Below are 14,385 nucleotides of genomic sequence, written 5' to 3'. Positions count from 1 at the left end.
TACAGGAAATCACAGTGGATGGATGGGCCTCACTCAGTGCAGCATCAAAATAAATCCTACTTTTCTTGAACATAGAGTGGGAGTGACAGAAAGTCCACTGCCCTACAGTTTCTTGTAAACTTCCTGGAAAAAGTTTTAAAGCCAAACCAGAGACTTCCAACTACTTAGTAGCTATTCTGTATTGAATTACTTGCCTGCATCTGACTTATCAGTCTGGAAAATACAAAAAGACACAGACAACCATGGAAATTAATTATCAAGAGATACAAGAAGTACTTGTCAAGAATTTTGAACAGATCTCAAAACAACAAGAACAATCAGCTACACAAATGACTTTATTTATTTCTCAAAAACTTGATGGTTTCATAAACGAGATCAAGGAAATAAAAGATCAAATCATAGTAATGAAAAATGGCATGAACCAGATGGAATCTACAGTTAAAAATATTACTGGAGAATTGAAAGAAGCTAAAACGGACATGGAACTCCAAGCACAACAAATTAAAGGATTACAATTTCAGGAACAGAGAGTGAAGGATCAATTGGCTGTTTTGGACCTACAGTTGAGAGAATCTAACCTGCGAATACGCAATTTGCCAGAAAGACTGGGAGGCACCAGACAGACCATGATTAAATCACTTGCCCACATATTTCAATTAAATGAACAAGAATTGGACTATGCAATAAATAAAATATACAGAATCCTCTTGTCAACTCGAGTACAGAAAACAAAATCCAGAGAGATTTTGATTTCCTTCTTTGATATCAGGATGAAAAATATTATCATGAAATTTCATATGGAGAATCTTTTGTCTGTAGATGACACACCGCTAATAATTCTTAAAGACATTCCTCGCCATTTGATTGAAAAGAGAAGTATCTACAAAGACTTTACTGAGATATTGAGAAATAAGGGAATAAAATATTGCTGGTTGCTGCCACAAGGTCTTACCTTCACCTACAAACAGATCAAACATGCTATCAACTCACCTGAAGATGCCAAAATTTTTTTAATAAGAAATAATGAATTGACAGAACCCACTACAGAAATGCAAAAAGAAGAACAGACAGCTCAGGGAGCAAGGGATGATGACCGTCACAGACAAGAGACCATCTCAAGAAAGCCCATAGATGACAACAAGAACTCCAGACAGAAAAAAAAGTTTAAAAAGAAGGGCTAAGAAAGCCGGAAGAATTTTAATTCGATTTTTATAAGGGGAATGGGGGGAGTAGAGGTATTACAATATTAAATTAGTTTTTTTCCTAGGGATTTATGCTTTTTAAGAACTAATCCATTATAATATGACAGAGATGAGTAATTGGAGAATAGTGTATTAATATATTTTGTGTTCTCTCTGTTTGTTTGTTTTTCTGATGGTTTATTCTTTTTTCCCTGCTTATTGTTATCATTATTAATTATGTAAAGGTACTATATAAGGGGGAATTATAACATTTAAATAATAATATATCAGGATTAGAAAATATTAATACAAAGGAGATACCAGATTAATGTTGGGAGAGAGGAAGTCGGTGGGGAAGTTCACATTTAATTAGATTTAATGTTGAAGACTTACACCTAAATATTTGTTAATGCTTTGTTGGTTTAAAGATTAGTATATAGGTTGTATTGTCAAATGAGATGTGTGGTAATTATTGAAAAATTTAAAAAAGTTATATTAAAAAAAAAAGGAAGCGAGGGGACGGGGGGTCATTGCTGAGCAGAGACATGGGACAGCCTTGGGATTTTCTGATTTCCTGGGGACCAACCCAAAGGAACAAGGAAGGGCTCGTGAGCCTGTTCCTTCACATAAACTATCTCAATTCTTTTCCCCAGCTACTTCCTGGCATCTGAATCACCCCCAAGACGAGGAACGTCCCACAAAGGAAACGGGCAAAGCCAAGAGAACCCGCACCCTTAAGATCAGGAAAGCCAAGACGGCCCCTGAGAAGTGGCGGGCGCCTTTCTCGCGAGAGATTGCCAATGCCAACGAGCTGAAGTACTTGGATGAATTCCTCCTGAACAAGGTGAGAGACGGCAACCCAAGCACAGTCATACACATCGTTGGTAGCACGATCTATTCTGGTCAGGTCAGAGGGTGAGGGTAATCTTGGTGCAGGATTTGGAGGGGTGGGGTGGGCGTGGCTGAATCCTGTCCTTAAAATGTACCTAAAAGGGGGATTGGTCAGATGTCCTTTGCTCCCTGCCCTGTTGAGAAGTTCATGTTGCTCCTTTCCAGATCAACGATCTCCATTCCCAGAAGTCTGCGGGCGAGTGCTTGTTCTTTGAGGCCACCGAAAAGTTCAGAGGGAACATCAAAACCATGTATTCTGCCCCTGTAAGTCGCTTGTACAGAAGCTTTAGACTGGGAGGGGGCTTGGTTAATTTTACCCTCATTGGGTTAGGCCATGTGTGCTTGTGGAACTCCTTGCTGCAGGGTATATCTAGCAGAAAAACTGGCTTGAAACAGAATGGTAGGTAGCTTCATTTGTCCATTTAAAAAAACCTGAAAGCTCAGGGAATAAGAGAGGATTAAAATGGATGACTTTTTGCATGGAAGATGAGGGGTCTGGAGGCCAAGTCCTATAAGGAAAGTTTGTAGGAGCTGGGTATGTTTACCCTACAGAGGAGAAGACTGAGAGGGCGCCCAGCTCCCCCACCCCATTGCTCCCATTCCAGCTTCAGGAATGTGTTCCACAAAGAGGCCAGTGAAACTTTGAAGTGGTCTGCTTGAGATCCCCCTTTGTAGGTATTTATTTTAGTTTGCAACAAGAATGTTGCTCTGCCTTAAATATTTTTGAGGAAGCTTCCAAGCCCCCAAGTAGAATGGCAAACAAGAAGCGCTTTTTTAAAAGCATGCAAGCGGCACCGCATGAATAAAAAGGATCACCCCAACCCCCTTGTGAAAAGCAGTGCCAGTGGAATAATACCCGAAGGCTGAAAAGAAGAAGAGATGTTTTTTATATGCTGACCTTCTCTACCACTTAAGGTAGACTCAAACCAGCTTACAATCACCTTCCCTTCCCCTTCCCACAAACAGACACCCTGTGATGTAGGTGGGGCTGAGAGAGCTTTAAGAGAGCTGTGACTAGCCCAAGGGCACCCAGCAGGCTTCATGTGAAAGAGCAGGGAAACCAACCAGGTTCACCAGATTAGCCTCCGCCGCTCATGTGGAGGAGTGGGGAATCCAGCCCGGTTCTCCAGATCAGAGTCCACCACTCCAAACCAACCCTCTTAACCACTACACAACACTGGCTGTCTGGCCATAAAAACATCAAAACTTACTACATGTTAAAATCATAAATGAGTCTGCCAAGATAAGGAGGGAGTGTATAAAAATATCTGAAAAATAAAAACATGGAACCGACTGCCAGTTCAGCACAAGGGTGAGCACCTCTGGAAGGGCAGTGCCAAGCTCTTGGCCGGATACCTGGGCAAGCAGACGGTTAATACACCTGTCGGGTTGTTGGTGCACACTTGGTGTCCCTAAACATTGTGTGTGTGTGTGTGGGGTGTGTGTGATTATTCTGTTAACGTTTGTCCTCCTCTTCTGTTAGAACGGGCAGATCCATGTTGGCTATCAGGACCTGATGGACAACTACCAGCTCCTCGTGGTCAACCTGGCCAAGCAGAGAGAAGAGAAGGACGTGAAGCTGGTCTTGAATCTTTTCCAGTCCCTCCTGGACGAATTTGCCCGCGGCTACGCCAAGAGGGAGCTGGAGCACCACAAGGTCGGTTGTCGCCTTCCTGCGTGGGACCTCCTGCGGTGGGGTGGGGAGCCCAGGCTGCTTTTTCTGGAGAGAGTGGGGCCAGGGTCACGTCCAGGATTGCTGGAGGGGGAGGGAGCCTTCCCTGCTCTCACTGCAGAGGCTGGCTCACTCTGTGTGGATCCTGAATTGCACCCAATCCTGCAGTGTTTCTTTTGAAGAGGGGGGGAGGCTCATCTTACTCCAGGGTGCTTGGAGTCCCGCCGCAGCACGAGGCTTTGCTTTCGGCTGCACCGGCCTGGATTTCTAGGGCGTGAGAGGAGAGGGGGCCAGGGGAAGCAGCCCGTTGGCCGCTCTGATCTGCCAGGCAGAATGCCTTGGAGGAATGAGGCTGCCCACACCCAGGAAGAATTTATCAGGGGTGCCTGGTGTGGGGGCTATGGGTGCCACGGTGCCCACCGCTACCTTTCCTGGCACCCACCGAAGGCTTTTACAGAGTGGGTGGGGCCAAGTGGGACTTTGTCCCAGCGAGGCTTCTGACTGGTCACTGGAGATTTGATGGGCCGTGCAGATTTTAAAAAACGTCGCTTGGGCAGCAGCAGCCCCCGCACGGCACAAGACTCTCCCCGGTATGACGGAAGGCAAGCTGCGGCAGCCATTTTGTTGCTGGCTCTGCCTCCTGTGGCAACCATTCTGCTGCAGCCGTTTTGTGGCTGTGCCCATCACACCGGGTCAGGATTCAAAAGGTGCCTGCAGGTTTAAAAAAGGCTGAGGACCTCAGATCTACGTACCAGGGCCCCCATTAGGCCCAAATGCCAGGTCTCCAGGGAGTGCCCTCCTCCCGCTGTCTTAGATGGAAAAGGACCCCTTGACCCAAGAAGAGGTTTCTCTTCTCTCCATGCTTTTGAGAGCAGCCAAAGGGAGGGGGGCAGTGGTGGGGGAAGGCCCAGGAGGCTGCCTCTGCACCCAGGGTCAACGTGCCTTTTTCTCCTTTTCCTCCTGCAGCAGAGCAAAGCCCAGAAAAAGAAAAGGAAGCACGAGCGCGTGGTAAGTGGCGCTGTTATGTTCGGGATCCCGTCGGCTGTCAGATGGGGGGGGGGGATTTGTGCTTGGCAGCTGCAAAAAGCAGCAAGCCTCTCTCAGAATTGGAGAAAGAGGGGAAGAAATGGGAGGGATGTTATAGCGGGGTAGGGATGCGAGGGCGCGTATGGGTTTGGCTTCCCTCCCCCTGGGAGCAGGAGGCTGATCCTCACCCCCCCTTTTCCTCCCTGGGCCTCCAGATCGAAGAGCTCCTCGGCCACGTCTTTGTCAGCTACCAGGTGAACATCCTGCAGTCCTGTGAGCTCTGCAGCTCCTACATCTGGCCCATGGAGAAGGCCTGCCTTTGCAGCAGTGAGTGGGGCTTTGCGGGGCGGGGGGCCGACCCAGGGAGCCGCCTTTCGAGGGCAGCCAACAAGAGCGTGGAGGATTTGTTCCCGGGGAGATGGGAAGACTGCACAGTGGTGGGAAATCCCCTCCCCCATGCAGATAAGACATGAAACTGCTTTATACTGAATCAGACACACACACCCTTGGTCCATCAAAGTCAGTACTGTCTACTCAGGCCGGCAGCGGCTCTGCAGAGTCTCAGGCAGAGAGGTCTTTCACATCACCTACTTGCCTAGTCCCTTTAACTGGAGGTGCCCCTGGGGATTGAACCTGGGACCTTCTGCATGCCCAGCAGAAGCTCTACCACTGAGCCACGGCCCTTCCCCCTTGGGGAGACAGGATCCCCAAGGTGCCAGGCTGAGGCTGGGAGTGTGGCTTGGTTAAGGTTCTCTACCTACTGAGGACACAACAGAGGCAAGATTTGAACTGGGAACCGTATGACTCACAGCTCTTAGCCTCTAGGCTGCAGCTGCAATTTGCAGTGATCTTTTCCATTTATTGACTACTTCTGTACCCTGCCATTCTCTCCCAACAGAGACCTGAAGTGGCGTACATCAATCTGCCCTCCTCCATTTTATCCTCACAACTATCCTGTGAGATTGGCCTAAGGCCCAGAATGTCTCACTGGCCTAAGGTCACCCAGCAAGATTCTGTGGCAGAGCAGGGATTCGAACCTGTGTCTCTCAGATCCTAGTCTGACACCAGGGGTCCTCAACTTGGTACCCATGGGTGTTCGCCAACACCTTTCCTTGCACCCGACAAGTGTTTTTAGGAAGTGGGTGGAGTCAGGTGGGGCTTTTGCCCAGCAAGGCTTCTGCTTGATTATGGGAGATTTGATTGGCTGGGCAGATTTTTTTTTTGAAGTTGTTTTGGCAGCAGCTGCTACCACAGCACAAGGATCCGCACCATGTTGCTGAGGTTAAGCTTTGGCAGCCATTTCGTAGCTGTGGCTCCACCTCCTCCGGCAAGCATTGTTGGGGCAGCCGTTTTGTTGCTGAGCCCACCGTGCCGCATCAGAATCCCCAGTGTGCCCGCAGGCTCCAGAGGCTCGAGACCCCTGCTCTCCCCACTTACCCAGGCAGGCTCCAGTAGCTGGGTGGGTGAGGGGAAGTCCACGGGAGTCCAGGGTGTGCTCTAACAAGCCCCCCCTTCTCTTTTGCCCCCTCCAGTCTGCAAGCTGACTTGCCATAAGAAGTGCCTGTGCCGTGTCCAGAGTAGCTGCACCTCGTGCTCTGGGAAGAAGGTACCCATCATCATCATCAACCTTAATTGCTCATCGACAAAAGTCTTAAGCATTTACATTGCACAAGGGAAACAGTTTTACAGAAACAGCCCCGATCCCATTGTAGCTTCACACAGAATAGAACCATTGTGTCGTGACGGTTTTACAGCCGTTACATGCGTTCGATATTTCGCAACCTGGTAAATTTTCTCGCTGTCAGCGTCGAGGTCAGATAAGAGGAACGACATAGTCCCAGGTTCTAAGGGAAGATCATACTTGGCTAGAATGGGTAAAATCCAGCGAGTTCTCTCTACCTGGGAAGAAGGTAGGAAAAGGCCTCTCCCAACCTTCGCCACCGTTGCAAACGCATCGATCCCTTCTTGCATCTTTCGCAGCCTCCTTCGGACACAAAGGCCCTCCAGGGGCTGCTCTTGGGGAGACGGAAAGACTGCACAGTGGTGGAAGAGCCCTGGCGGGCCCCTGTCTCCTCCTCCTAGGCAGCAGGGGGGCTCCAGAGCGCAGGTCTTGCATCAGGGCAGGCTCCTGTCTTCAGAAACCGGCCCAAATTGCCCTGCCCAGAGCGTTCGTCTGGAATTGGGGGGCAACCAGAACGCTGCTTGGCAGTGACCGTTCCCTGGGCCCTTCCTGGCCCCTCTTGACCTTCTGCACGCTCCTCCGGTTGAGGAAGTATGTGCGGCTGTGGCCACAGTCTCATTATAAAATAATTCAATAAAAACACATCACAAACTATAACGATAACTGTTACTGGGGGTATGCGAAGCGAAACATAAAAAGTCTTTATCAGCTGGTAGAAGACACCAATAGAGGGTGACAGATGACTCTCCCTCGGGAGGGAGTTCATGTGAACCCATGAAGCTGCCCTTCTACTGAACCAGACCCCCCCCTCGGTCCATCAAAGTCAGTCTTGTCTACTCAGACCGGTAGCGGCTCTCCAGGGTCTCAGGTGGAGGTCTTGCTCATCACCTCTTTGCCTGGTCCCTTTAACTGGAGATGCCGGGAGTTGAACGTGAGACCTTCTGCATGCCAAGCAGAGGCTCTACCATTGACCCACAGCCCCTCCCCATTCCAAAGTTTTGGTGCCACGACCGAGAAGTCCCTATCTCAGGTCGCAAACCTTCTGGGCTCAGATTAGGCATCAGTTTAAGGAAACGGCATCCCGCTTTGAAGCGAGCCTTCGCTTCGTGCCTTTTGTTGTACAGGGTTGCATGTTCTTGCTTCTGTATCTGAAACATACCCTTGATGATGCTTGGCTTTTTCCTGCTGCAGGATGACCAGGATCCAGAGCCTCGTCACTTTGGGGTGTGCGTGAGTGCCTTGACCAGCGAGAAGAACTCCGTCCCCGTTGTCATGGAGAAGCTGCTGGAGTACGTGGAGATGCACGGGCTCTACACCGAAGGCATCTACCGGAAGTCAGGCTCGGCCAATCGTATGAGGGAGCTGAAGCAGTCCCTACAGGCGGGTAAGCCTGGCACTGCCGCCTGCAGGGTGAATTGCCCTCCCACCCCCACTCCTGCTTGGGACTTGGGGCCTGGGCAGGTGCCCCGTGCCAGGCTGCCAAAACCCTCCCCTTCTCTTCCTTCCCAGACCCGAACTCGGTGCGGCTGGAGAATTACCCGGTTCACACCATCGCGGGCATCTTCAAACAGTGGCTTCGGGAACTGCCTGACCCGCTCATGACGTTTGCCCAATACAATGACTTCCTCCGGGCGGTGGGTGAGTGTTCTGGGGTGCAGGGGGGAGGGGTCTGGAGTCCTTCACCAACCCCCCACGGAGCTGCAGACCTAGATGAAGAAGAGTTGGTTTTTCTATGCCGACTTTCTCTACCACTTAAGGAAGAATCAAACCAGCTCACAATCTCCTTCCCTTCCCCTCCCCACAACAGACACCCTGTGAGGTAGGTGGGGCTGAGAGAGTGTGACTGGCCCAAGGTCACCCAGCTGGCTTCATGCGTAGGAGCAGGGAAACAAATCCAGTTCACCAGATTAGCCTCCCCCGCTCATGCGAAGGAGTGGGGAATCGAGCCCGGTTCTCCAGATCAGAGCCCACCCCTCCAAATCACTACACCACGCTGTCTCGGCTGGGGGCTGCTCTAGCGCCTGATTCAGCATTCCGAGGTCCAAAATGTTCTGCTGTGTTGCATTGCTGGTTTGGACATCAGTGCTGCTTATTGCTTATTTCTCTAATGCTGCCGCTTTGAATTCCCCGTCACAAGATTGTCCGTCCCTTTCCATGCAGCTAACTGGCCGGTATCTTGAGACGTGACAAGACGTCGGCCACTGCGAGCCCCCTTGCGTGTGGCTGACCGACAGGGAGGGATGTTAATTATTTAGAAATGTTTCTGGGAATCAGCCCCCAACGTGCAGGAGATGAGAGGAGGAAGCCCCCCCCCCCTGCTGCTGGCATTACATGGCCAGACGTGTGTCTTCACTTCCTCTCCCCCCTCGCAGAGCTCCCCGGGAAGCAAGAGCGGCTCAGCGCCATCTACAGTGTCCTTGAGCAGCTCCCGCAAGCCAACCACAACACCCTGGAGAGGCTCATTTTCCACCTTGTCAAGTAAGACGGGGTCTTTCTGGAATACTTTCTTGAATAGGAGGGGGCCGAGTTTTTTTCTGTTGCCCCGGAAGGTCGGACCAGAACCAACGGGTAGAAATTAAATCAAAAGATTTAATTCCATCTAACAGTCAGAACAGTCCATCAAAGTCTGTACTGTCTACTCAGACCGGCAGCGGCTCTCCAGGGTCTCAGGCAGAGAAAGGTCTTTCACATCACCTCCTTGCCCAGTCCCTTTAACTGGAGATGCCAGGGATTGAACCTGGGACCTTCTGCATGCCAAGCAGAGGCTGTACCACTGAGCCACAGCCCCTCCTTGTGGAAAAGGTGGGCAGGGTTACTCAGTGCCAGAAAGGAAGGGAATGGTTAGCAGCCCCTTGGCAATCTCTGCCGAGGACATTTCAGTGTCCCTGGAAGGGGGCCCAGAGCGGGAGGGTGTCTGTGTCTTTTCCTCAGATGTTGTTTGGGGCGATTTGGCCTGTGAGCAAAGTGAGTTGAAGCGGGGGGGGGGGTGTTCCAGGGCAGGCTGCTTGGGGCAGGAGGGGCTCCCGGGAAGAAGCTGCCCCCTAAGAACCAAGAACAGGCCTGGGATTGCCAGGGAAGGTGGATGGCCTGAATTAAGGCTGAAAGACCGGGAGATGGTAGCTGACCCCCCCCCCCGGGGCACCCGCGTTTCTGGGCCTGAGCCGGCTTTGTCAGACGCTTGAGCCTCTCTTCTGTCCCCTCCTCCCCCTCTGCAGGGTAGCTCTGGTGGAAGACATCAACCGTATGTCCCCCAACGCCCTGGCCATCGTTTTCGCCCCCTGCCTCTTGCGCTGCCCGGACAACTTTGACCCCCTCACGAGCATGAAGGACGTCTCCAAAACGACCATGTGAGTTGACCCCCGGACCCCTTGCAGGGAGGGGCCTCACGGATTCCCTAGGACTCCCTTTCTTTCCGCAAGTGAAATGGGGGAAATTATAGCACTGCTTCCTTCCCCCCCCCCCCACTCTGGTTTTTGAGCACTTCTCCTGCAATCTGAGGTTCCCCCTGCGTGGTTTGCCCAGCTGTTCTCTCTCAAACATGAAGGGACCTTTCAAGGGATTGCTTTTCCCCACTCTGAATTTACCCAAGAGGGGCTGTAGAGTCCGAGGGAAGAAGGGCCCCCCAACAGGGATAGCCAAAGGGAGGGGACGTTGAGTTAATAGCTTGTGAGCCCCCCCCCAGCAGCCCCCACACCCCAAGGACTGAGGTCCACTCATTCAGGCCCCACCACCCATGGCGGCGTCCACCTCTTGCTCCCCACTCCCCCTCCGCTCTGCCAAGTGGTCCCCCCACCCCACCCCCGAAGGGAAGACCTTTCTTTGGTCCTCTCTCCTCCATGGCTGGTCTTCTTCTTCTCTCCTTCCCCCACCCCCCCCCCCCCGGCTCCACGCAGATGTGTGGAGATGATCATCAAGGAGCAGATGAGGAAGTACAAGATCAAAATGGACGACATTTGCCAGCTGGAGGCCGAAGAGAGCATTGTCTTCCGGCGGCTGTCGCTACTCGGGCAGAACCCGGTGAGCAGGGGGCAGGAGAGGGGTGGGGGTGCAGATTCCCTGTCCGTGGGGGGCTGGGCAGAAGGTGTCCCAAGGGCAGCCGTCCCACTGACCCGCTGGGAGGCAGCCCCAGATGTACCCTGCCCGCTGGGCTGCTGCTGAGCTGCTGGGTGGGTCTGTGTCCTGTCTGGCCGCTGGCTGGCTACTCTAGCTGGGGCGTTGGGCAGGGAAACTGTGGTGTCGGTCAGCCGTTTGTAGGAGCCAGCAGGAGTTCCCTGGGAGATGACCATGGGGGTCCTGGCTGTCCTTCGCGCAGGCTTTGTCTGGGCGACAGAAGCAGGGTGGGGCAGGATACCCTCATGTGACATTGCTGAGCCTTAGAGGGGGATAGAATCATAGAATCATAAGAGTTGGAAGGGACCACCAGGGTCATCTAGTCCAACCCCTTGCACAATGCAGGGAATTCACAACTACCTCCCCCACCAACACACACACACACTTTGTCCTGAATCACTCTGTGATTTTATTTGGGTAGACAAAAATTAATGGGGCAACAATTAATGTGATTCATTATGAGAGGGAGGGCATCTTAGCCATCTTCTGGACATGGAGCAGGGGTCACTGGTGGTGTGGGAGGTAGTTGTGAATTTCCTGCATTGTGCAGTGGGCTAGACTAGATGACCATGGTGGTCCCTTCCAATTCTATGATTCTGTGACCTCCAGGGACCCTGACTCCATGCCCAGAAGATGGTCAAAATAACCCCTCCAGGATTCCTGGCCATTCTGGCCTGGAGGGAAATTGCTTCCTGACCCCAAAGTGGCGATCGGCATTTCCTTGGGCATGTTAAGAAAGGATGTGTAATCCTTTGCAGGCCTGGCTGAGGGAGGGCTCCCAAGTTAGCCCCCAGGGGTTCCCAGAGAGGGAGGGGGAGCAGCCTGAAGGGAAGAGGAAGACTTGGGTGAAGGTGTGTGTGGAGTGGGGGGGAACCTGCGTCCTTAGAGGACGGGAAGCAATGCAACCAGCCCCAGAGGATGCCTGAGCATCCTCAACATAAAGTGTGGGTCTCCATTAGGAACCGAAACAGAGGAGCGGCTCTTCTCCTGATCCAAGGGCAGTTGGAAGCAACCCCTCCCTGCATTTGGTCAACATGGCCTTCATCTCTCTTTCTCTTTAGCTGTGGCCTGTAAAACTTGGTTTTTCTTCTCCCCGGGCGGGAGCGCTGGTAGGTGCCAGGCCTTAGAGGCCGTGTCCCTCGGTGCATGAAAAATGCTCCCTCCGCCCTCCACAGACACAGCATGAGTTGAAGCTGCCTGGGTGCTCCTCTGGGCCAGGACCCCCTATCCACGCTGCCTGCCTGCCGCATCACCCACCCCCCAACCCCCTTGCATGCTCTGGCTGTCTTGCTACTCATGTTTACCTGCTGGCCAGTCAACCAGTGTTACTGATTGGTGGTTGCAAGAAAGGGAGCATGAAGTGGGGGGTTTTCTTCTGGGAAAGAGGGGTGCCTGCCGGGGGGGAGAGCTCAGTCCTGCTTGAAAGGCCCCCACCCTGGACTTGGAAACCTCCACATTTATTTGCCTGCCTTCTTATTTTTATTGTAGAATGTATACTATATTTATATGTATACCATATAAATATACCTATATAAATATAGGTTGCGGTCCTCTGCACATGCTCAGAAGCACCTTTTGGTCGCTGCTTTGTGCAGAGGACAGCTCTGGGAAGAGCAGTTTGCAGAGTCGGGCCGTTTATTCCAAGCGGTTCTCGCTTTATGCCTGGGTGGGTGGGCCGGGCCCAGAAACGGGCTCCTGATCTTTGTCCTGCTCGCCTGCCTCTTCTTTAAGTCCAGAGAGGGGCACGAAGGAGCTGGCGAGCGGCAGATGTCCTGGCCTCCCTTGGAAGCTGTGCTCTGACTCCTGGCCAACCTCCCAGAGTGACGAAAGGCTGGCCAGGGAGGCCTCCGCCCCGGCGGGTGCCTCACCTTCCTCTCCATCTTGCAGAGCAAAAGCCCCCCCAGCACCAGAGCAAACAACAGCAGCTCCCCCAAGCTGGTTTTTCTACCAGAGGAAGAGGAGGCAGCAGAAGCTGACAACCGGGAGAAGGAGCTGCTGATGGAGCGGATCCAGTCGATCAAGGAGGAGAAGTGAGTGGGGCCCACCCTGGCTGGGGGGTGCGAGCGAGTGGGGCCACCCCCCACAAACGCACAAGCCGCATCCGGGTGAACAGGAGCGGTGCTGGAAGAGAGCCCCCTTTGGGTGTTGGGACGGTCTTTGGGTAGCAGAAGCTGCCCCTTGCCTGTGCAGGGGGGCTTCCACTGCCAAGGAGAGGGAAGAGGTCGAGGGTCTCCTCCTGTGTAGGAAACCCTCTTTGTGTGCCCAGTGGCTTTCCAATCCTCCCTGAGGGCTGAGCCGGAAGCTCTCTGGCAGCGCCTGCCCCACACACATCGCCAGCCCCCTCCCACACCCCTTCGCCTCTGGGATTTCAAGGGAGGCAGGCCCAGGAGGTGTGAGTGAGGGAGAGAAGCGAAGTACCAAAATGGGGTTCGCGGAGCCAGAACAGGGGCGGAAAAGGACCGCCCAGCAGACGGAGGGAGAAGATCTCAGAGGCAATCACATGAACGCCTGAATCTGCCTCATACTGAATCAGACCCCCCACCTTGGTCCATCAAAGTCAGTATTGTCTGCTCTGACCGGCAGCGGCTCTCCAGGGTCTCAGGCAGGGGTCTTTCCCATCACCTACTTGCCTGGTCCCTTTAACTGGAGATGCCGGGGATTGAACCTGGGACCTTCGGCATGCCAAGCAAAGGCTCTACCACTAAGCCACAGTCTTATCTACTCAGACTGGCAGCAGCTCTCCAGGGTCTCAGGCAGGAGTCTTTCACATCACCTACTTGCCTAGTCCCTTTAACTGGAGATGCCGGGGATCGAACCTGGGACCTTCTGCATGCCAAGCGGATGTTCTGCCACTGAGCCACAGCCCCCTCCAGTACAGATCAGGCGGCGCATCTGTACTGCCCTCCCTTGAGGGAAAGTAAATGCTTCTGTCATCTCCAGCTCGGATCGTATGGATCCACGCCACTGGCAGTGGCATTTTCCTCTAGGCCAGGGGTGTTAGCCTGCGCTATGGTGCGGGCCAACACTTTCCCTGGTGCCCGCAAAGTGCACCCACCACACTATGCCAAAATTCCTAAGGACTCCCCCACCCAAAAGGTTGGGGACCCCTGCTGTAGCTGGAGGAGCCTTTCCTGGCACAGAGGACTCTTCTGGCATCGGGGAGGAAAAGGCCGTTGCAGCAGGACGGATCTGCAAGGCCCAGAGTCCCGCCTCGGCTATGACCGAATGCGCCCACTTCTTGCCCTGCGCCCCCAGCTTTCCCAGGCTGCCCTCCGGTCTCTCCTTCATTTATGTCTTTCTTTCTGTGTGACCTCGGCCCAGCCAGCCTCTGCCGGCGTGCCTCAGCTGTGGGCACAGCCCCTTTCCTGCCATTGGGTGGGGTGGGGGCTTGTGGGCAGGCCTCTCTTCTGCTGGGGCACACATGCTGCCGGCTGGGGGGGGTCGTAACCAGCTCTCTCCTGCCCAGGGAAGACATCACGTACCGGCTGCCGGAACTGGACCAGCGGGGCTCCGACGAGGAGAACCTCGACTCGGAGACCTCAGCCAGCACCGAGAGCCTGCTGGAGGACCGGGGCGGCCCGGTGGAGCACGCTGCCCAGTGTTAAGGTACCCGGCCCCTCGGCGGTCCTTCTCATGCCCCGGCACCCTGCTGCTTGCTGGCTTTGCCTGGCCGGTCAGCGGCCGTCCCGGCAGGCCTTGCTGAATTTTAAAACTGGTCCTCACTCTTGGGGTGTCTTGTCCTTCCCTCCCTTCCAGTGCCTTCATCCAGCCACCAGATTCGTTGGGAGCGCCGAGTGTTTTGCAATTCCCAGCCACAGCAACCT

The 14,385-nt window shown here is 53.3% G+C and overlaps 1 protein-coding gene across 1 annotated transcript in view; it reads left to right on the top strand.

The window, feature by feature from the left end:
• The window catches only part of MYO9B (myosin IXB), a 63,265-nt gene extending 49,099 nt beyond the window's left edge, over positions 1 to 14,166 (top strand). Inside the window, exons 26-38 of the mRNA XM_056867575.1 lie at positions 1,835 to 2,025; positions 2,238 to 2,336; positions 3,556 to 3,729; positions 4,711 to 4,752; positions 4,986 to 5,097; positions 6,303 to 6,376; positions 7,643 to 7,835; positions 7,961 to 8,089; positions 8,824 to 8,929; positions 9,667 to 9,798; positions 10,345 to 10,468; positions 12,449 to 12,591; positions 14,028 to 14,166. Coding sequence (XP_056723553.1) covers positions 1,835 to 2,025; positions 2,238 to 2,336; positions 3,556 to 3,729; positions 4,711 to 4,752; positions 4,986 to 5,097; positions 6,303 to 6,376; positions 7,643 to 7,835; positions 7,961 to 8,089; positions 8,824 to 8,929; positions 9,667 to 9,798; positions 10,345 to 10,468; positions 12,449 to 12,591; positions 14,028 to 14,166 — 1,658 coding nt within the window. The remainder of the gene's footprint in view (positions 1 to 1,834; positions 2,026 to 2,237; positions 2,337 to 3,555; positions 3,730 to 4,710; positions 4,753 to 4,985; positions 5,098 to 6,302; positions 6,377 to 7,642; positions 7,836 to 7,960; positions 8,090 to 8,823; positions 8,930 to 9,666; positions 9,799 to 10,344; positions 10,469 to 12,448; positions 12,592 to 14,027) is intronic.
• Positions 14,167 to 14,385: the final 219 nt, after the last annotated feature.

Source organism: Euleptes europaea, chromosome 2 (genome assembly GCF_029931775.1).
Source record: "Euleptes europaea isolate rEulEur1 chromosome 2, rEulEur1.hap1, whole genome shotgun sequence".
In the NCBI taxonomy this organism is placed as follows: Eukaryota; Metazoa; Chordata; class Lepidosauria; order Squamata; family Sphaerodactylidae; genus Euleptes; species Euleptes europaea.
This window is presented reverse-complemented; position numbering and strand designations above follow the sequence as displayed.